Source organism: Cygnus atratus, chromosome Z (genome assembly GCF_013377495.2).
Source record: "Cygnus atratus isolate AKBS03 ecotype Queensland, Australia chromosome Z, CAtr_DNAZoo_HiC_assembly, whole genome shotgun sequence".
Classification (NCBI taxonomy): domain Eukaryota; kingdom Metazoa; phylum Chordata; class Aves; order Anseriformes; family Anatidae; genus Cygnus; species Cygnus atratus.
The window spans coordinates 1,084,393-1,106,638 of NC_066396.1; the positions used below are offsets into that span (position 1 = coordinate 1,084,393).

Consider the following 22,246-nt stretch of genomic DNA (forward strand, 5'->3'; position numbering starts at 1 on the left):
GGTTTCGTTTGTTTATTTTGAAATTAGCCCTTTTTGGTGCTTTGCGACCGAAGAGTGTTTTCAGGTTTTAAATGCGATTCATTAGGTGTTTGCCTGGGCAAGACCTTGCGTCAGGTGAGCGTCTCTGGACCGAGAGCATCTCTCAGGTCTGTGCAGTCAGATAGGACGACTGCCTTGAGCTTGCTTTCAACAACTGGACGTTTTTATTCCTTTATTCCTTCCTCGTGTCCTTCCAGAAATCGCACTTTCCTTTATATTAGTACCGCGGCACAGCTCTGTACTGCGGTTCAGCCTCGTTACAAAGGCAAAATCTGGCCGACGGTGGAAAAATGAGGGTTTGGTTTCAAGTGCTGGAGCTTTAGGTTTGCTCTTGAAGTACCTGGGTGGGGTGGTGGCCGCGGACGGGGGCGCAGCTGGCCCAGCACAGGGCTGGTGTTGGGTTCTGGGTGCACTCGATGCCGTGGGAAGCGGAGACGTGGGCAAGTACCCGAGGCGTTGGCTGGCACAAGGGTTTTGAGGCTTCTTTTTTATTTTTTTCCCCGTGTTTAGGAATAGGATTCTCCACGTTGAGTTTACCAGCACAAGTCATCTTTCCTTCCCTCTCCGGTAGCCCGTACGACTTGGCCGAGGTTGGCTAGGATTCCTCTTGCTCTTCTTGGGTTTCGTTGGTAGATGGGAAGCAATTTCTGCTAGCACGAGGCACGAGCCCACAGAGGTGGCTTCGCTGCGCGATGGCAGACGATGCTGGAGCTGAGCTTTCTATCAGGGGGCGATTCCTTGAATTCCTTCTCTCTCCTTCTAGTTGGAAGAGTACGAGGCAGCGTTCGGTGAGCGGCGCTCCCCGGGTGCATAGGTGGAAGCTCTCCTTTTGTTGCCTGCATCCCGCAGCGGTGCCCCGGGCACCCTGGGGCCACAGCGTGGCACGGGGACACCCGGCGTGGCACGGGGACCCGGGCACCCCTTGGTGTCCGTGCGCTCCTCCAGGCATCTCTGGAGCCCCTCCGGGAGCATCGCGGCTCCTGGTCCCCACGTATGCCGTGGGCACCGGGCACCAGCCTCGATGTCCAGCAGCGTTTCCATGCTTCTCTCTGGCCGCTGCCGTGCTCGCCATCGGTTCTGAGCTCGGAGCCGTCCCCTCCTTTCCCCTCCGCCCCGGGGGCTCGCGGGGAGCCCAGCTCGTGGCGGCAGGGCTGCGCAGGGCTCGGCGCCCTCGCCCCCGTCCCCGCATCGCCCCCTCCCCGCGCGGCGGCGCCGAGACAGGGCGATTATGAAGACGTCAGTCGGAGCGGAGGCAGGCGAGAGGGGAGCCGCGCTCCAGATGAGGTCCTGGGGGAGCCGAGGAGGGTCATTCATGTACGACCATGTGTATGTGTCTGACAGACTGTGAAATGGTGCGTTGTTGCGCGGCTGCGCTGCACCTGGGCCCTTCATCTGTGATTGATTGGTTTGGTCATGTGTAATGGTCCCATCTGCTCCGTGTTGTTTTTCTTTTTTTACTTATAAACACCGTTCCCAGCGGCTGGGAGAGGATGAGCTATGTTTTGTCATCTTCACTTACACTTTAGCTCAAAAAAGTGGTCAAGGAGGTAAGCTCGAAAGTCTGTCCAGGCAGCACGGAGCGGGAATACTTTTTTTTTCTTTTCTTTTTTTTTTTGATTTTTTTTGGCCGTTTTTTTCCCTCCCGCGTGGAATTGAATCCCGACTGATATTTGACTCGTTCGTGAACCAGGAGAGACCCAAAAGCGGCGAGCGAAGCGGTTTGCACAAATCTGCGGATAGCGACTCTTACTGCAGCGAGGAGTTTTTTTGTAACCGAGCCAATACTTAATTAAAACCGCTGACATCATGGTGTTATAATTAAGCGTGGCATTAATTAAGCTGGAATAACGATTTTTTTTTATTAAGAGCCGCTCCAATTGTATAAGCGCACGATCGGCAAAAACAAAATAATTTTTTATTAAAGGAGGAGAAATCCGTCCCTGCGCTCCGGCGCGCTCGCGGCGCGGCGCCGGCAGAAGTGTCGTCCCCAGCACAAACTTCGGGGGGCTGCGGCGCGAGAGGGGAGTGGGAGAGGCTGGAGTGAAATTTGGTTGTTTCTTTTTTTTTCTTTTTTTTTTTTTTTTTTTTTACCCAAAAATGCTGATCGGCTCCTGGCATTCTGATGGCTAATTATGCATCGGAGAGCTTCGACAGCTGCATTCATCATCATAAAATGTAATAATTAATGACATTCCAACAAAGAAAAATATGCAAATGAGAACTCATTAGCATTTTCATATTCAGCTTTGATAATGCTTTTGCTGACAAGGTTGTAATTAATGAAAATTCATGTCGCAGTCAGGAGATTGGATCGGTTTCATTCCGCTCACAATTCCCAAATGCTTGCATTATGGAAAATCGGCGGCTCTGCCAACTTTTCAGGGAAGAAAAAAACACACACACACACACTAAAAGCACCAGATGCAAATTAATGGTAGGGAGCCTTTAACTCTTTAAAGTCTTATCCCCCGAGCCCCCCCCTCCCCGAAAAACGTGAAAGAAAACCAGCAATCCCCATGCAGAAATAGTTTGATGCGCAAGTTTCGGGGTCTTTTAGAAGTAACTCCAGCTTTCTTCCCAGAATACAGAAATTCTGTTAAACTTTTTTTTTTTCCCTCTCCGTTTTTCCTTTTCCTTATACCTGTGTACTAATAAACTCTGCGAAAATGAGGCTTCTCAAAAGGTCTGTTCTCTCCTGCCCTTCTCTAATTAATTCTGCAGTTGCTTCTCCGTCCAAGGCTTCCCAGTGCTTAAGCGGATCCGTGGCATCAGCTGGACGGCCGCGCGGCGAGCGGTGCAGGATATGGCCCTGCTATTTCCTGCTCCTTAGAGGCCAGCGTTCGCATGGGTGTGTATGAATCCCTGGAAGGCCTCGCAGAAGCGCTGCTCTGCTCCCTTTTTCCTCTCTGCTTTTATTTTGGTTTTGCGAAGCGGCCGCCCTTGGGTCGGGAGCGCTCCCACCGCTGCGGCTGGGGGCTGGTCCCGCTGAGCCCAGCTCCGGGGCTGGGGGTGGCAGCAGCCAGGATCCAGCCGGGCCACTATGGCCACACCAAGTGCCGGTCACACCTCGCCTCGCCGCATGGCAAGCTCAGGTTCGACAGCAAGATGACGGAGGAAGGGACGGGGAACGCATCCCGGGCCCGGTGGTGGGAAGGCGGCGACGCTCTCGACGCACGGCGGCAGAGAACCGAAGCATTACTGCGAGGACTCGGGGCAGCAAAAGGCAAACTTCAGGTGGCCCTTTGGGCACCCAGCCGCCACCCGCCCGTGCTCCCAGCCTGCTGGGTACTCGCTGAAATGCCATTGCCCCTGTCGGTCCCGTGCTCGCGCGTTGTCCCCGCGGCACCGCCGGGCGCCACGTGCCCCGTGCCGCCGTCGTCGCCCCGAGCTGCTGGAGCTTTGTGCAGTCGTGGGATTGTCGGGAACTCGCGGCGCCGTGCGGGGTGACTTAATTTGTACTTCCCTATAACATCACACGGCTTCGTTGCAGAACTATTTCTTTAAAATGCATCAAGCTTTACTTTTCCCTGTACTTTCCCTTTGTGCGGGCAGACTGCCCAAGCAGATGGTGTAATGTCACCTGTAAGCAAGCTGAATAGATAGGTTCATTCTTACGTTTTAGAGAGCTTTTATTTCCTTTCTATACGGTACAGCCATCGCTGGGAGCCTGCTCAAGATGGTGTTTCTTTTTTGTTTCCTTTTAAAGAGCTTCCAGCAGTGATCGGGTCTTTTTCTTTCGCCCCGAAGTCTCTGGTTTTGGGCTCAGCTAAAAATCTGTGACTTGAGAAACTTTCCCGGTATTGTTGAGACAACATCACAGGAAATGCTTGCCCATTTTTTAAAAAGTGTAAATGAGGAAGGATAGAATAAGTCAAAAACGCATTTAATTGTTCAGAGACACGCTGTTTTAATTTTGTAAATTCAATATTTGCTTAAAAACAAACAAAAATCTACTTTAAAAAAGAACGTCTTTTAATTGCCACCAATTTTTGTAAACCCAGTTCTGCTGGCCCTCAGTCCTGGTCCTCAGTGGGACCTCCGTTAATACAGGTCTTGACGGTCCGAACCGGGGCTGCTCTAGATAAGCCTCAAATTAGTTAATTTTGAACTAATAAGGAATTAGGGATTGTTTTAGTAAAGGCCAGGTCCTGCTTGTATTATCATGCGAACAGTCCCCTCGACTCCAGTGGGGCCGCTGGCAGGAATAGGGTGAGGAGATGGGTTCGTATTTAGAAATCTGCAGGGAAACTCTGGACGTATTATCAGGCTTAAATACATTTCTACTACACAAGCTCCTTAAAAAAATAATCGTGGGGGATTCTGTAAGGCCGTGTTTGTAGGTTTATCTGTGGGGAGGAGCTGAATAAAAGATTTATTTTTTAAATTTATGGCGAATGGCAAGCAACAGGATCTTGAATGGACTGAGAGGGATGGTTTTGTTCTTGGAGGGAAGGAAGAGAAGCCTTTGCATGTAAGCTTGCTATCTATTTTATATGTGTTTATTTGATGGTGGAAAATCCCCGGGGTACTTGGGGGGAACTATTCAGAGTTGCTGCTGACGGCAGCGTGTGCCGGGTGACACGCTGGCTCCTTCAGGAGGCCAGAGAGCTCCCATAGACTTTATTTCCAGTTATGAATACTTCATTCGCTGAAAACCAGGCCTGAAAGTGATGCGTCTGAAATTAGCGACTGTTTCCAAGGGGAAAAAGGAATTTAGTGGATTAGAAGAGATAAACAGCTCAGCTGCGTTTAAAAAAAAAAAAAAAAGGGTAGTTTTTTTCATCATTGCAATATTCCCTATTGAGAAGCCCATTCCTGTAGCCTTCCTCGCAGGCCGTGGGAGCACTGCCTGTAACAAAGCACTCACGGTTTCTCACCGCTTTTGCAGGGGAGGGAGGAGGAGGAATTATCCCTGGCTTTTGCAAACTGTGGTAAAGGACTGAAGCTGGAAAGATCAGGTTGTCCTCTTATCCTTCGAGTTTGGGATTTTTTGCAGAAAAATTTGTTTCAGGCCCAGTTTAGTATCTTCTTTGTTTTTATAGAAATTTCGTAATTAACCTGAACGTTTTAAGCTTCTAATTCCAGAAAGCTGTACAATATTTTTTCTCTTTTTCTGGGAAATCCTACTGTTTTTTATGAAGGATGTTCTTCTTTTTCTGATCCAAGGAAAAGTCCTGATCTGACTGGGATTTCTGCTCCACCTCCTAAAAAAAACGCCTTGGCCATTTCTTTGCAAGTGCTCGAACGCTCGCGAGGCTCGTTCCAAGTTCTGCCCTGGTGCAAGATTTTACATTTGCAGAGTGTTATCGTTCCAGTAACAATTCACCTGGGGATGAAAAGCAAACCAGCCGATAATTTATTGTCAGAAGTAGAAATATTTGCTGCGGTTGCTAAGGCAGAAAGTGGAAAGTCTAAGTATGAATCAGCCCTCTTCTGACCGGGGTTGTTTCTAGTAACAGAAATCACAGCGCTGGGTTCGAAGGGTTTTAAAGATGGCTGGAAGTTAAAATCTTTGCAGCTTCCTTCTGTCCAGCTCTTTTGGGGGTGAAAATGATGCCCAGTTACTAGTTAGCCCACCAAAACCCTTCTGAGCAAATTTTCGGAAAGAAGATGTCTTCAGTACGATTCAGGACGGCAATAATTCGGAATGCCTGATAGCCCCCAGTAGGAGCTAGGAGAACTCAAAGTTTCTGAAAATCAAAGCGTTTTGGTAATAAATATGTATATTGGGGTGCAATTAATAAGTTGGTATTTCTCAGAAGAAAAAATGGAAAAAATTGCTCTTGCTGGAGTCAAATGGGCTCGTAGGGCTCTAGTGCCCATTTAGATCAACCGCGAACTTCTTTGCGTGTTTTCCAGCCACAGGACCGTTCCACCTCCCCTGTACGGTCCCAAGGAAATGTGTTTAGTGCAGGTGAAGCACACAACAAATAGGTTCGTTTTCCTGCAAGGCAGACCCTGGCGTTTTGATGGCCGTGAGCAGCCCGAGGAGCAGGCTGCTGAACGCCGCGGTTGCCGGCGCAGCTGTGCGTGGCCGGCGTGCTGGATGCTGAGATGCTCGGAGCCGAGCTGCTCGATGGCAGAGTTTAGGGCGAGTGCAGCTTTCAGCTGCTCTGCAGCAAACAAGACTGTCCCTAGAGATGCCGTGGCTGACCTTCTCGTCCTGTGCCTGCTGCTCGACGTTGCCAGCCGGACTGAGAAGACAGATAACAGCCAGCGGTGCATGCCGTCGGTATCGGGCACAACTCATTTTTCTTCCCTGCTATCCCGAACCTTTCCCGATATCCCAAACCTGCAAAACGTGGACTTGGCTCCCTGCAATGTGGCGGCGGGGAGAGGTCGGCCTCGTTGGCGGTGGGACACGGAGCGCTCCGCGATGCCGTGCCTCAGGCACCGCAGCCCGTCAGCAGGAGCCTGCGAGCGTTTTGGCCGTGGTGTCTTCTCTCTGCTGGGTCTCCAGTACTTTCCTCATGACACTGGTGGAGTTCGGAGCAGTAACAGCACACTAGGCTTGTAGTTGGACTTATTCATAGATGCGTTAAGTTTTGTAGCAGATAGGCTTAACTTCTTGATAAGGAAACAATGAATAGTTCCAGTATTTTTTTTAACTTTGCATTCCCTTCTTTCAAACGTTTCATTCTTCTCTTTACCCCTCCCAAAGGTCATGGTATAGGGAAAGTAATTACTTTGCTAAAATTTTTATTCTGTTTCACGAATGGCTGAGAAAACAGCACGCTTGAAAATCTATTGAAAATAAACGTATGGAAAATAAATCCAGGCTAAAATTTCGGGTTTGCTAACGAAAGGTAGGAGTTCAGCACTGGCAATTGTATTTAAAATCTCCCTGGATCAGGTGTTGCTTTTACCATGTGAGGGTTTAATTAGTAATAACAATGCTGATCTGGGGTTAGTAGTGGAATCTGCAAAGCGCAAATATCTGCCTCGTTTGCTGGTGAATTTAGCTGTGTTTCTCTTTCTGTCTACCTTTGCTTCATTTATGCGTGTATCTCTATTGCTGCCGATAGCCGGACAAAATTCAAGATTGAAGGTCCCTTCCAACCCAACCCATTCTGGGATCCTCTAATATTATAGGATGTACCATCATGGAGTGATGAGTTTGTTCATATATAGGTGAGCATCCTGTAGAGCTGCGTTACGGAAAACATCAATTTGAAACCTTTTGCCTTCTTGATGGTGGGATCCTCATGGTTCACCAGCGCCAGGAGCGTGGTCAAGGGCCATTTTCTAAGTGAAATATGCCCAAGAAATAGTTTAGAAACCCACATACGCTTGCTGTGATGGTGCAGGGTGATTTTTCTGGAGCTGAGTAACCCGAAGGGCAAAGCGGGGAGATTACTTGCAAAATTAGCTTTCCTCCAAGAGCTCTGCATGAGGCACGGTGCAGGGAGGGCACCTCGGGCAGGCTTGGCCACGTGTCCCCGGTGGCTCTTGTGGCTCCGTGTCTCCGGCTCCTGCCCATGCCAGCCCCTGGGAGCACGACAGCCCCCGCCAACCCGCCCCGCAATCCCTCCCTGTCGTCTCTGACAGTAACCTTAAATTGTAAAAACACATTCTGAAAGATGTGTGACTTTTTGAGAAGTTGATGTCCTTTTAATATGCAGGATCTTCGGGGGGGAGAAAAAAAAAAAAAGTCCCCTTTTTGAAAATTAAAGCACGTGCCACAAAAGCATGCATTTATAATCATAGGGGTCTTTGTTTCAGCGCCTGCAGTACGAAATGCTAAATCAATAATAAATTTGAGATCAGCGTGAAGAACTACAGCACCAGAGCTGTGGAGCTGCCTCTCTTTCAGCATTGGTTTGGTAATGGTCTTTGTTCTGCCGGCATGCCAGAACTCCAGTCTTCCGTTCACGGTGTGTTTCTGGCCAGGGTAGTCCCGAGCTATTGAGTTCAAAACGGTCACTGCTTGATCTATGAAAAAAGGCTTTAAAATTTTTGGAAATCTTTACAATTTTTCTGCTTAAATATTTGTTCATGGTATAAAGAACAATAGCGGTTTCACAAAAGCACAGAGTTAACAATAATACGTTTAAAGTCATCTAAAACCATTTTTGCATAAGGAATATAAAATGCAGATATATTTTGAAAGATTACATTCTTCTTCCTACTGAAACTGGTGTTTTACAAGTTCATTAACGACTGCTTCAGTTAAGTGACCACCAGAATTCCTGTTAAGGACTGTTTTAGTCTCACCTGCTTGAAATCTGAAAACAGGAGTGCATTTGAACTTAAATTTAGCAAACAAGTATATGTGAATAGCTCTATTCTTGATCTTCAGAGACGATCGTATCGCCGTTTAGCTAGCGAGGACGTCGGGTTCCTACAGAGATGCTCTCAATGGGAGCTTCCGAGTCCCATCAATAACCCGTCGGCTTTGCGTGTCTGAAACCTGCTGCTGTGCTGGGTGTTTGGAGGTGGAACGAAGCTGCTGGCCCCTCCTGGTCATTTTGGGGTGTTGGGAACCCCCAGAGTCCGTTTGGGTTGCACCTGGGGCACAGGTTTAATCACCATTAAACAGTGAGGGAGTACTACTTTGGGCTCAGAAAGGGATGCTTTGGCCACCGGTGTCTTGCGTTTCCCTCCCCGTGGTTCCGGTGAAAGCATTTGCTGTGTTACCATGAGATCCCTCTGGACATCTCTGGGAAATTTGTGCTGATCCCAGCACTGGGCAGGACGGGCCCTTACTGGTAGCAAAGCTGGCTCAGCATTTACAAGGTCAAAATTGAAAAAAAACAACAACAGGATTCCAAAAATAAGCGCTTAAAATTAGGTTCCCAATTCCAGAGCCCAAGTACGTGGTTTGTTTTGGTTAGTCGTGCACCAGCAGCTTCCACTACCATCAGTGACACTGGCTTGGATTTACAATACCCCTGACTACGAGGCTTTAGTTAAATGCCTAAATAAGGACGTAGCTCTAGGTTACCTACTTTATTTTTGCATCGTGACCCCAGGGCATTGCCCAAAAATGGTTGCGCAGTTATTTCTGCATATTTTATTTCTGAACCATAGCAGACCTGCGTGATATTGGAACAGAATAATGTCAAGTTCATAGAAGTTTTGCTGTCATCTTGTACAGAAGAGATTCTTTGCAAGGACTTCTGGAAATACTAGTTACTGCTGTCGGTACCGTATTTCCAAATTATTTAGGAACTTTATTATACACACTAAATTTGCATCGCTTTTCTTCTAAGCGGTCCATTTGTTATTTATGGCAGTGAAGACCCATAGGTGTGGCAAGGCAAGTATTCCCAGTTCATGGGAATGCGCGGCTCCCAATCCACTGGTGCGCAGGTTAGTTACATCTGCTGCTTCCGCAGAGCTCGGGAATTTGTCGCTTCCAACGAAGGTAATTATGGGCGGTGAGCGTCTTACGGAAAGGGTTAATCCGTGAATATGATTTGGTAATCAAAACGGGATAAAAAAGGGCCATGGCAGCCGTGGGCTCGTACCTGGTAACCACTCCGAAGCGGGTCTGGCCCCCGGTGTGCGTGGAGCAAGCATGGCCACGAGGTTGGGTCGTGCCCAACATGTGTAGGGTGTGTAGGGTTCCACCATTCGGCACCGTAGATCATAAGTCACGGACCTTGAAGATGGAAACGATCTTTTAGGTTAGTGGTGCTGTTATCTTGCCTATATAGGAATTCTCCTGACAAATAAGGGCCAATCTGGTGAGAAACACGGAAACGTGGTGGTTTTCAGTAGGATGACCGCTGTCTGCTAACACTCGCCGTCAGGTGTCCGAGTTGTTCTGTGGGGTGACATTTCCATTGAGAACCCAACGCTAAGGCTTTGGAGGCATGGGTTTTCATCTTTTTGTCTTATTTAATTTTTCTTTGGTCTTTAGCAAGCTACTAGTAACATTTATGCTGGTTAATAATAGAAATGTCCTGCACTTAGCAAATTTACCAAGAATAAAAACCGGCTTACTCAGGAGCGCTATTTAAAATAACTAAGACCATAAGATTTCGGAGGAAATAATTTTGGTGAACCACCTGTTCACGTACAGCTATTTTGGTAGACAAGGTAGAGGCTCTGGCAGGGCTCTATCAAAATTGAAAGACTACAATATCTAAAATTTAATAAAAAATAAAGTAAATCAAAGTAAAGTCTATAGTCAAACTCCTTAATTGTGATGCATTTGCTGAGTTTCCCTCTTCCATCGTCGGCCCCGCTCTGATGCCATATGGTCTACCATGGAACATTTAACTTGTCAGATATAATGGATTGTCCTGGAAGCAGATTTTTGCTTTGAGCGTTCGGCTCCTTTCTTGCATTTCACTCTCAGCTCCAGGCTGCAGGATGAAGGATTGTGGTGGAAATGCAAGGAAGAGACACACAGTTGATTCCCCTTAAGAGAGTGACCTATATGCCACAAAATTTTACCCACGTAAAGAGGCATTATCCCTGTCACTGACCCTAGCAGGCTGCATGTCAGAACCATTTAAATTTGTCTGGACTTAACAGATTGTGCAAATGTTTCAGAATCGAGTGCTTAGGAATAATAAAGGCTTGTCATTTCAACTTAGGCAGTGGCGGCGCAGCTCGCGATGGCCAAGGGATGAGTATTATTTATTGTGACCTACATGTAACCTAAGCCGCCTGGCTTGTAGACCTTGTAAATTAAGTTCATCTCCCAAGGCTACTGAAACTTAAAAAAATATATTATCTGATAAGGAACCCGAAGAGCCATTACTCTCTGGGCTGTAAAGCAGAGGTTAAGGTTGGAAGCGATCGTTTCTGCGGCTGGCCCCGTAGCAGTTAATTGCCCTAATACGGTCCTGCGGCAGGAAATGGACGTTTTTCCCGTTGTACCCACCTGGACGTGGGGCTCGGCCACCTCCGGGAGAAGGACCGGATTCGGCAGCTGTGCGTGCAGTGCTTCCACGGGAGGAATCTGGAGCAGGAGCAGACACTACAAAGTTTTCTATAACGCAAACTTAACCAAGTGATTTCGGAAACAAGCATGACAAATTCTGCCCTGGATCTTTTTTTTTTGTTTTCTTTTTTTTTAATTTATCTGAATTCAGTGGGATAAAAAACAGTGAAACTGTAGGTAGCAATGCTTTCCAGTTCTGTGGAGTAATTAAAGAATCTAGGATAAAAATCTAACCCAAGATGCTCAGTTTCATTTAGTATTAGTGCAGCCAGTATTTCACCTGTAGAGAACAAAATGTTTGTGAGTCTGAGTTTTGCTGTTCAATATAGCACTCCTTTCACATGAGAAGTTTGTATTGAGGAACAATAAATTTTTTCATGAATGTTATTGTCTTTGCCTCTAGGAGTGGAAAATTTGAAGCTAAATCATCACCCGGGAGTGGGGGGAAATCCCTCTCTCACGGGATTTTTTTCAGCATAGGAATCACCCTTTCTGGATTAGTTTGCCTGAGACAGCTTTATCATTTCTGATCTGGCACTGCTGGAGAGCGTGTGTACTGATGCTATGAGTTTGCCTGTATTCTCAGCCCCAAATGTTCCCGAAACGTTGAGGAAATGTTAGGTCTCAAGTGTAACAATCTTATTAGGGTATGCATGCCCTCTGCTGGATATTACCGACTGGAGACTGTTGGGTATTTCATAATGTTGCAATCTATTTACCACATTCATTCCCATTCATTCCATGCACATATATTCCACGTAGTGTTTTGCCATACCCTAAGAAGCTTGTGGTTTGTTTTGCCTTCCTAACCAGCCCAAATTACCCCATCCAAATTGGTTTTAAACCATCAAAATTATAGAAAAAATAAAAGTTTGAGTTTTTTTTTTCCTTAAATTTCCTGTACCGAACAATATTACAAACGAATAACATTTAAGTGGGAATGTGTAACTGAGTATTTAATAGTCTAATGTGGAATTACAGCCTCAGGTAGTGCCGCCTGTATATGCGGAGAGCCTGGGAAAACGGGGGAGAAACGGGCGATAACCGCTGCAGAGGCATCTATGTTAGCAAGTCGCCCTTCATCTTTGCGATCAGACTTTTGAAATGGACCAGGGCCTGCTCGTGGCCGACATCCGTGCCCTCCTGTGGGGCTTGCAGAGGATGCTGCGGTGGTGAGCGCGGCCCCGGCCGTGCCGGGAGCGGGCAGCGCGGTGTCCTGGCGCTGGGCCGTGTGAGGACGGAGACGCCGAGTCCCCCATACTCGGAGGGACGCAGCCGCCTGACGAGCGGGGCCTTTGTTTATCGTGGGGAGGTGCAGGTTTGACCCCCAGCCTGGAAGATAAGGCTTTTGATCTCTTTATCCTTGCTCTTGTCCAACATAGTTTGTTTTAGTAGCCTTTTAATAAACGCTACTAGATAGGGGGTGGTTTACAGAGCAAAGATTTAGAGCCCAGACTTGGCTGTGGGAAGGTTTATTGTCCTCTTTCAATTCTGTGTCTTTCATGGCCTCAGATCCTTATCTAACTTGTTTTAAAGTGATTCTGTTTTCATGCTTGAGTGAAAACCCAGGTTTCCAGATACCCGATAAGGATCTCCTGAACCGGTCCCTGAACAAATGATGAGGGATCGCCCCGCGGTATATTTCAATTTGAAATAGCTCTGGGAGGCTTACTTAGGATAAAACAATATCCAGCGCTTTACATTCAATTCTTAGGTATTGCTTTCAGGTCTGGAGCATTATTGCAATGTGTTTCTATTTGTCTTATGTCTTTACGAAAATGCTGCCCCTCGTTATTACTCTGATTCTTCAGTGTTGTATAACGCTTTTGGGTTTTTTTGGTTCTGTAATGCCTGCCTTCATCCCCTGCCCATCTTTTGACTATTGCATGCTCCAAGAATGAGAAGGGTAAATCACGGTGAGTAGGTTTTCTTAGAATTTTTGCTTCTTTACAAAATAAATTTCCCTATTATTTCCAGAATTATACAGGTGTTCAGGCTTAGATGATCATAATTATTTCCTCTAAACTGAAATTCCGTGCACAGGTGAAAAGGAAGGGAGGCTAGGGATGCTTACGAAGTCAGATGCATCTTCATGCTAAATGAAGGATCCCTTCCAGTGAATGTTCTTCTGTTCCACAGCTTTTGGGTTTGGGTGCCCAGTCGTTCACTGCCGAGCATGACGGTTAGGATCAGCCTAGTCTTTGTGGGACACAAACGGTGGCCATGATGGGGAGGATTCTCTAAGATTTCCCTAACTCGTTAAATATTTCTTCACACAACATTGAAATAAACATTGTTTTGTTTAAACACCGACTTTAAATATGAACATTTATTATTCTGGTCTCAATTAGTGCATGCACTTGTTGTGAAAGACGGCGACGCTCCTTGCCCACAGAGTGCAATATTATTCATCAGTTGCCCAAGTGTACTGATGGCTCTGAAATGGCAATACCTTCGTGCCCTCTCTTTAATTTCAAGGTGCTGAAAACCTGTTGCAGAGCGTGTGATGTGCTTGTATTACTGGATTAGACCGCATTCGGTCCCTGTAATGCAGCCGTATCGTGAAGGCAAATCGGTATCAGTGTCAAACATTTCTTTTGTAGGACAGCGCGATAACCTTTGCATTGATTTTGGTGGGACTAGACAAGGACTGGTAGGGACTATTCTATGTATATCTGGTAGAATGCGATCTTAGATACTCGGTCTTCACATTCTTATTGTTTCAAATATAGTTTTGCCGCAGCTATTTTGTTTTAAAAGCACGCAAACAGAGAAATCACATACTGCCCTGTAATAGATGCTGTTATTTGGTAGATTACAGAAATAGACTGAGCAATTTGCCTCAGTCTTTTGATTTGGGGCCAACATTTCATGAACCAAGATCAGTGACAAAAAAATATTGCTCTCCTAACTGAATGTGCAGAGAGGGGAGCGCGGAGGGGCCGGCGGGGTCGGGGCTGCCCTGTCCCAGGGCGCAGAGCTCACGGGGAGCGCAGCTGGGGGGCACGGTGGCGTGCGCGGGGCCGTAATGCCAAGTCTGAGTGCTTAATTCAAGCCAGCGATGGTCACTGTTAATATAATAAGCGATACGTACGGGCACACGAGCGCACGTCTAGGGCCGTGTAGAGGAAGGAGTTTGGCCCTAGGGGTGTTTGGGAATTAACCCTGCCTATTTAAGCAGGAGCACTAGGGCAGTGAGGGGAGTCGGAGACGAAGCACCACTTCTGCTCTGGATCTCCTTCCATTATTCGCTTGTTCAAGTCAGATCCATAGCATTATTTTAGTATAGGTCTTAGGATTTAATTTCCTTTGCATTTTGATGGTATTGTTTAAAAAAAAGAAAGAAATCTCCTTTTGTAATAGCACTTGCTCTGGCATCGTAACGTCTCTTTAAAAACCGTTACTGTTTACTGCACATCCGTGTAAGTGGAAAAATCCTCTTTCATGTCAAACAGACCTCTTTCTCCTAGCACTGTGCTACGTTTTGGGGTATGATGCCATTAAAATTATTGGGATTAATACCTTCCCTTAGCTTTGTATCTAATTTATGGAGCTTCCCTAGATCAGTTGCCGTGTCATTTGGGCTATATCGCGCACGTTCTTGCACAAACTTTGTTTAAAATCTATTAGATTCCTTTCTTATTGTCTGTACTTCACATAGAGCACAAAGCAGAAATAGCTCATTAACATGATACTTCCATTACCATCGGGTGAGATTCTTTGTGATGTAAAATACGCTGTTCAGAACCTCACTGAAATAAATAGGATATTTTGACTGTATATCCTATACCAGGAAGCGCATTACTGTTGGAGAAATATGTGTACATAACCTAGGTCAAGCCCGAGTTACTAACTGAGCCGAGCTAAGTAACTCTCTGCTGTGTAAATGTTGGCAGAGGAGAGATTGTGCCCGTACCCCCAGCTTCAGCAGTTACTGCTCAGCCCCGGTTGCCTGAAACTGAGTCCAAAAAAACCCTCATTTAATACTAAAAGCATTCTTTTTTTCTTTTTTTTTTTTTTTTTTAATTTGCGTATTTTTTTTCTTTTAAAGAACAGAGGATGCAGAAGTTCTGAAAAAAAATAAAGAAATGACCTGCTGGCTCCTCAAAAGATAACGTGGGAAAGAGAGTTTTTCTGTCAAGGTCAAAAGATTGCAAAGCCCAGGAGAATATTCCTGGAGGGCACAGGGTGCGTGTATGTATTTCTCTGAGAGTGAGGTGCTCGTAGGTGTGTGTGGCCATATAATGTACAATAGCTCATACAGAGTTTTTTTTTTCTTTTTCTTTTTCTTTTTTTTTCCCTAGGATAATTTGTAATGCAATACAAATTTTAGCTTGATTTCTATAAGCTTGATTTTTTCTTGATTTCAAACCTCAGAGACCAAAGAAAAAAAAAAAAAGCCAATAATCCTGATAATGTGGATATCAGAGACAAAAGCTGCTGTGCAGAGCCAGTCCTCGTGGCAAATTCAGAGACCAGAGGTGGTCCTCTCGCACACGCGTGAGCACGGAGAGGAGTCCTGCCCTCCTCTCTCTAGTGCTCGAGCCCTTCCATCCTTGTGCAACCAACTTTCAACAAGCATAGGAGAATGCCGAATGCAAGAGCTATAGATACAGGCTGAAGTCAACTGTTTCACGATCATCGTAATAATGCAAATAAGCCCTGCTCCAGCTGATGGTATGTATCTGTTCATTAGAGAAAGACAAATGCGGATCTCTAAAGTTCAGCCCATTCTTCAGTTCCTGAGAACTTTTTTTTTTTCAAAATCTGCTCCAAGCTTTGTGTTTCTCATGCTTGGTCTCGCTTCAGCAGTGAGTGCTCCCTGAATTTGTCATTCCCTTAAGGGAATCGGTCAGTCTTCCTTCAGGATGCACCCGAGACCCTTGGACATCAGAAGGAATGAGAATTAATTTTGAATAATGTTAGAAGTGCAGTAGTAAAATATGAGATAGGTTAAGGAAAATCGCAGATCTGAACAGACCCAAATTTGGAGCCATTAAAATTTCAATCTCTAATTCATTTTTTTTTCCAGACAGGTTTTCATTCTTCAGTCTAACCAAGAACTAAACCCCAAATGTAGGGCATCGGAAACCTGAATTAGAATATTCTGGTTGAACTCATCTCTAAAAAAATATGTCAAACATGAAATCAATGTAAACATTGAATTCAAGTCATTTATAGAAATAGCTTCACTTCCTTTTTCTCCGCAGATGGAAAGAGTTGCCTCATGCCTCTCATTCTGCCTAGCCAAAAAAAGACAAGGTGCCCTATCTCCCAGGGCAGGGGAGAGCAGAGCGGGGAATCAGATGACTGGCATTTGTGCTTGGGAAGTTGCTTGAATTTTCTACTTAATTTAATTAATTTTTCAAAGTGCACCATGGAAAGGCGGGTGGCTTCTTTATTGATTGATTGGCAATCCCAGGCTGCTTTTATTTTATTTTTGCAGCTAAACAAAAACGCAAGCGAAATATTTCTGAAGCAGTCGTTTTAGTTTAGTGAAGATAAGCAGTGTTCTTTTCTTGAAGTAGTGAGAGAGCACGGACGTGAGATTCAGTGTGTTTGTCAGGAACCAGGAGCTGCATGGAGTTCTTTCTTTGTCTCTCCCGTGATTGGCATGCATTGTGTCAATTAATTGCATATATATATGTATAAATATATTTACACACCCTAAGTTACTACCTCCGATGGCAACGGAAATGCCTTTTCTGCATCACCTAAAGAATAAGTGTGTACTTGGAAGTTATTAACCACCCTTTGTAGGTCAACTTCTTCCATGGAGCTTTGATTCAGTTGTCAGATCATAAAGCCACGCAAGGATATATGTTTTGTTGCACGCGTGGAGTGCTGGTAACAAACGGCACATTTTAGCATTTGGTCCTCTAGGTAGAAAAAATTAATCAGACGTCTGCCTAGATTCGTTATTCGTCTGTATTTCAAGCTCCTTTTTTTTTTCTCCTTTTTTTTCTTTCCCCCTTCTCCTTTCCTGGCTTACAACAAATATTACTAACGGGTACTTTTAGGTTTTAAAATATGGACAACAGTACTCCATGCAGTAAAAGACTTGAACGATTAATGCTACCCTTATGCCTCTTTTGAGTAGTTTTAGCCATGGGGCTTGGCACTGCCACCATTGTCTTTGTGCCAAAAAATATCCGCAGCGGCTGCCGCATTCTAGTACTAGAGGGTTGTCTCGAAAATTCCGCAGTGAATGCGTCGGGTGTCTACATCGCTGTAGACGCTCTCTCTTTTTTAAAACATTAAAAAAAAAAAGAAAGGGGGAGAGAGAATCTTTAGCTCTCGCAAACCTCGGAAAACGCACAGCGCAGGCTGCGGTGCTCAAGCGACTGAAAATGATGCATAATGTACAGTAAACGTAGAAATTCAGGGGAAGCTTTTGTATCTGTGAGCACAAATAGTTGCTTAAAGAGCCTACTCTTGCATATTATCAGCACTCTTGCAAATTTTATTATCTGAAACAAATGTGCCAGTGAATTTTAAGCAGAAAATCAACATCAAGACTGTAGCTAATTTGAAATGGACAGTTTATACAAAAGATATTCCTCCCCCCCCCCCCCCCCCCCCCCCCCCCGAAATGAAGTGTCGGTACAAAAAGTATGATAATTTCATAATTACAGTTGATGGTGAAAATCTGTGTGTGTGTATCTTTTTAACGGTTTCTTGACTTTTTCCTGAATTTCAGTTATTTATTCTTAATAGAGCAGGCAGATTTCTAGCTGCATGCGGGAACAACAACAACAACAAAATGTAATAAAGTTAAAGGCTTACACTCGCGGAATGAAATGTGTTCACTCATGATCTCCAAAGCTATCTGTCTGGTGGTAAAAGTGGATGCTAGAGATGAAATCTTTACAAGGAGCATAATCCTAAAAAAAAAGTCAATCTCCTGCTGGCTGCTGTGCCGCTTTGGTACCTCACAGACTTCGACAGAGTCCTGGACGAGTGCCCATTGATGTCATGGAAACACTCAAATTACTGAGAATGATTCATGTCTATGCTGTTCTCTTATCCTCCCCCACACAAATAGAAGTAGATTTTAACCCTGACAACTTGTAATTTGCAGCGGGTTTATTTTTGTATCGGGATAAATATTTTTTAACAACTGAAATTAAGACGAGGCTGCCTGTGTCTGATCCGATAGGAACGGGGGCTGCCGAGAGCCGGGCAGCGGCGAGAGGAGCGGCGAGAGCCCCTCGTGGGACCGCGTGCGCTCCGTCCCCTCGCCCCGCTCGCCTCGTGGGGCTGGCGTTTCTCCCCCTGCCCTCGCCGCCCCTTCCCGGCCCTCTCGGGGCGGCGGGCGTGCCAGCGAGACGTTTTGTTGTCAGGTCTCGGCATCGGGCTCACGATTAAAATTTCGTTGTCATTTCCAGCTTGAATTATCTCTGCGGAGGCTTCCAGTGCTCGGAACCCGAGGGGGGCTGTGGAGTGGGCGATCCATCATTTTCCTATAGCCAGATACAAGTGCTTTCAAAAGTTATTACGGGTGCAAACGTCCTATGAATTGCAAATAAATTGTGGGGGTCCCTGCGTTTAAGCGAGGAGTTTATGTGGCGAACAACAAAAGCAGTAACAACCAAACAACGGGAAGAGGAGCGGCCAAACAACAAAAGGAAGCTCCAGACTTAGATTATTGTGGGGGAACGGCAGGGTTTCGCTCCCGGCCAGCCCCAGAGCCAGGCTTTCTCAGCCTCTGAACGGCTCTGAGCGAGCCTCGTGGCCGTCCCCAGCCGAGCGCCTGGTGTGGCTAGCGAGGAGGTGTGCTCGGCCGGCTAGGTGGTGTGCTCGGCCACCTAGGAGGTGTGCTCGGCGTTTTGGGAACGACTGCCGTGAGCTGCCCCGGCCTTTGTCTGTCGGTCTGCCTCCCCGTGGGCTCTGCAGGAGAGGGGGAAGGCGCTGGGAAGTCCCAGCAGCAGCGCCGCCAGCCCTGGGCGCGGGTGTGCCGGTAGCCCCGCGTCCCCTCGCTGGGCTGCCTCCGTCCCCCGTGCCCCTGGCTTTGGGAATTGCTGCTGCTGTGACCATCCGAGGCTTCCTGAAGACGTTCAGCGGGTGACACGATGGTGTCAGGGCCGTGTCTCGGGGCGTGGGTTCGTCAGGGCCTGGACCAGGGCATGGGGTGTCACTGGGGCAGCATGCCCTCCTGCCCCGGCGCGGGGCACCCTTGGTGCTCCAGCCTATCCTAACAACTTTGATGTCACGAGTGATTTTTTACGGGCGTTTTGTGAGATGATACCTCCCCCCGCCGTGATTATCCTCACCATAAGGGTGGTCTTTTAGTGTCAATATGTTTTGTATCAGCCCTCTTGACTGCTCTTTGTCTCACTAGCACGTGGTGTAGTGCTACTCAGCCGTGACTTAATGCTCTGCAGAAACCACCTCTTTCCTTCGCGATTTTGCTCAAGCCTGGCCGTTCCCACCTGAAAGACCCTTTATTTTCCTTTGTAAATACGGCATAACCATACCAGTGCTGCACGTCAGGCCATCAGAGCTGCGTTTTAAAGTCTTCCTGGGGGGAAAAAGGAAAAAAAAGGAGAGAGAGGGAAGGGCTGCTTGGGGCTGGCAGAACGTCTCGGCAGCCGTTGGGCCCCCGTTCAAGTCCCCGCGCCGCTGGGGCGGCCGCACCGTGGGCAGGGAATGGCGAATTTCCAGCCCGGTGTCCGGCTGCCAGGTGCCAGACCCATCGGCGGCCGGCTCGGGGAAGGAATTTCCCCGGGCCAGGGGGCGATGGAGGGGCCGTGCAGGTGCCCCGTGGGGCGAGAAGGGACAGCACTCGGCATGGGGCAGAGCGGGGGCCCTCCGCATCCCGGTTTCCGGAGGTGCGTGGAGCAGTGCAGCGGGGGTTAGGAAGTTTATTTCACATTGCCACCCTCAGCTGGAGGAAGCCTTAATCCCTTTCTGTTGCCTCCATACATTACGCAGCCAGCAGTGCCTATTTTACATATGTAAACAGCACTGGGGAACGTGGGGAGCGTCGTATAAAGCGCTTAGAGACGCTGTATGTATCTGTTTGTATCCGTTACACATCTATCTGTCTTCTCTTTTATTAACAGGTAAAACAGAAAGGGGTTCGTACTCGTCGTATGGAAGAGATTCGAATTTACAGGGTTGCCACCAGGTAAGTGGAAGTCTGCTCCGCAGAGAGGTTGTGATAAATACTCTGATAAACGAGGTTCGTGTCTTAAAGTTGGGCATCCTGGAGACAGGCTCCGCCACGCACGGCGAGGGCTGCGAGCGTGGGCTCTGTTTGCCAGTGCCTCTTTTAAAGCTCCTGCCCGAGCTGTGCTAGCCAGGATACGGTTACTGGCTACTGCTAGCACTTGGGCTGACCTAATCCTGCCCCGGTCCAAGCTGCTGCAAACTACTGATTATTGTCCTCCGCAACAATGCTGCAGTGTTTCGGCGTAGCGGCTCCTTCCTGGCAGCACAACTTCAGGAACTGCAAAAGTGGAAACACACCGCAGAGCTCGTGTCAGCCCCTAGCTTTGGATGGCTACTGCAATAAATTATAGTTTTCATAGAATCTGTATGATGTTGTGTGAAAACAAGGTTGTATTGAGGGATAAAAATGTCTGTGAAAATATGATTTGTTGTCCCTTTTTGTTTCTGAATTGTTTTTGGCTGGAAGTCAAGGCCAGCAGGCTAACAGCAAAGCCGTCTCAAGGGAAGCATGCGTGAGCTAGAAAAATAAGAGTAGTTTAATTAAATAATAAAATGCCAATGTAATACAAAGGTATAGCATGTGTGTGTGTGCCTCTGTGCACTTTGCATTTGCATACTTTTAAGTCTCCAGAGAAAGTCTGAGTCTAAAAATACTATCAATAGCCTCAAGTCTGTGCTTTGTTTCAAGACAATTGATTTTTTTAAAAGACACTTTCTTTTTAATTTCAGTAGCAATATTAATCATGTGTTTAAATTCATTTTGCTCACGAAGAGTGCTAGGCTTCCTTTTTCTGAGTGCGGCAGCTTCTTACTTTGGGAAAGTATTGAAAGAGTTTAATGGCCTCCTTAATATTCAGAGCTTTCCACTGTTCAGATCTGCCAGGAGAAAAAAAATCAGTAATATGGGGAAGCGGCCTATTCTCGTGTTTTGAAAACAAGGCTTGTTTTGCGTAGCAAAATGGATCGATTTCAGCAAGTGACTGACCTCCTGATTTCAGTGGCACTAGCCAGAACAGGTGAGTACAGAAGGTCGCACGCCTAACTCTGTCTTCACCCGGTCCAAAAGAACTGCAGTAGCTCTTAACTAATTTAGGAGCCACTTTTTGCTGTAAAATCCCCCCATGCTTCTGCTTTGCCCTGCTCGGAGCCAGCAGGACGTGCTGCTGCCCCCAGCGCTCCCACGGGGCGCGGGGTCTGTCCACACGTGGCTTTCAGATTTCATCTCAAAACGCGCCTTTTCTTCGCCGCTTCTTGGTTTTCTTTCGGTCTTCCTGTATTGGAAAGGGCTTGTAATACTGAAAGTAAGTCAGAAATGAGTTCAGAGTGCCTTGTCCAGGCATTAGAACCGAAACCTCGCCGATTCCAGTAAGCAAGCCAATGTAACGTGAGAGTCGGTGCAATTTTTTCCTGAATGATATCACTGAGTAATCACTGCCCACGCTTCCGTGGACCAGTTCTGGAATTTCCTCAGGATTCAGTGGGAGCAGACATAGCTCTGCTGTCTGGGCAGATCGTCTCATGGTGTCCTCCACGGAGTGCTCTGTGGTTGTGTAGGGTCAGTGAAGAACTGATGGAGAAAACTTACTGCCCTGCCTACCCTCCCTCCTTTTTTTGTGGTTTCAACTCATGAAAATTTGAAGAATATTAGGTAAATATTGCAAAATAATACGAATAACAGAATTTCCAAGCCGGGGAATAGGATCTTTCTTTCTGCCGCATGCATCCACTTTGTTGAAGTGTAATGGAGAAGGGGATGAAGCAGATGACCAATGCCCAGACGTGAAGGAGAAGAGCTATTTCTAAAATAAGAATCTCTTGAATTCCTGAAAGGTACAGAAGGAATAATGCTGAATGCCAAGGCTGGACCATCTGTTGTCTGTTCTCCAGGCTGCAGAACTATCAGGATCCACCAAATTATTAACAAGCATGAACCTTCAGGCTGGGAAGAAAATTTAAAAACTACAAGTCTACTGCAAGATTTCTAGGTCGTGCTTTCGTGTGTGCTGACAAAGATTGGCTAACCTAGACAGGAGATACTAAGGAAGAGGATATTTGGTCAATTCCAAAGAAAACATCGGTGGTGATGTTACAGAGAGCTGAGAACACCCCGAAGCTTCGAGTTGTCAGAGGGCCCTG

The 22,246-nt window shown here is 46.7% G+C and overlaps 1 protein-coding gene across 12 annotated transcripts in view; it reads left to right on the plus strand.

The window, feature by feature from the left end:
- The window catches only part of TCF4 (transcription factor 4), a 208,061-nt gene that overhangs the window by 83,903 nt on the left and 101,912 nt on the right, over positions 1-22,246 (plus strand). For all 12 annotated transcript variants that reach the window (XM_035560062.2, XM_050716607.1, XM_050716606.1 and 9 more), the window contains one exon: positions 20,002-20,066. In XM_035560062.2, the coding sequence (XP_035415955.1) occupies positions 20,002-20,066 (65 nt within the window). The remainder of the gene's footprint in view (positions 1-20,001; positions 20,067-22,246) is intronic.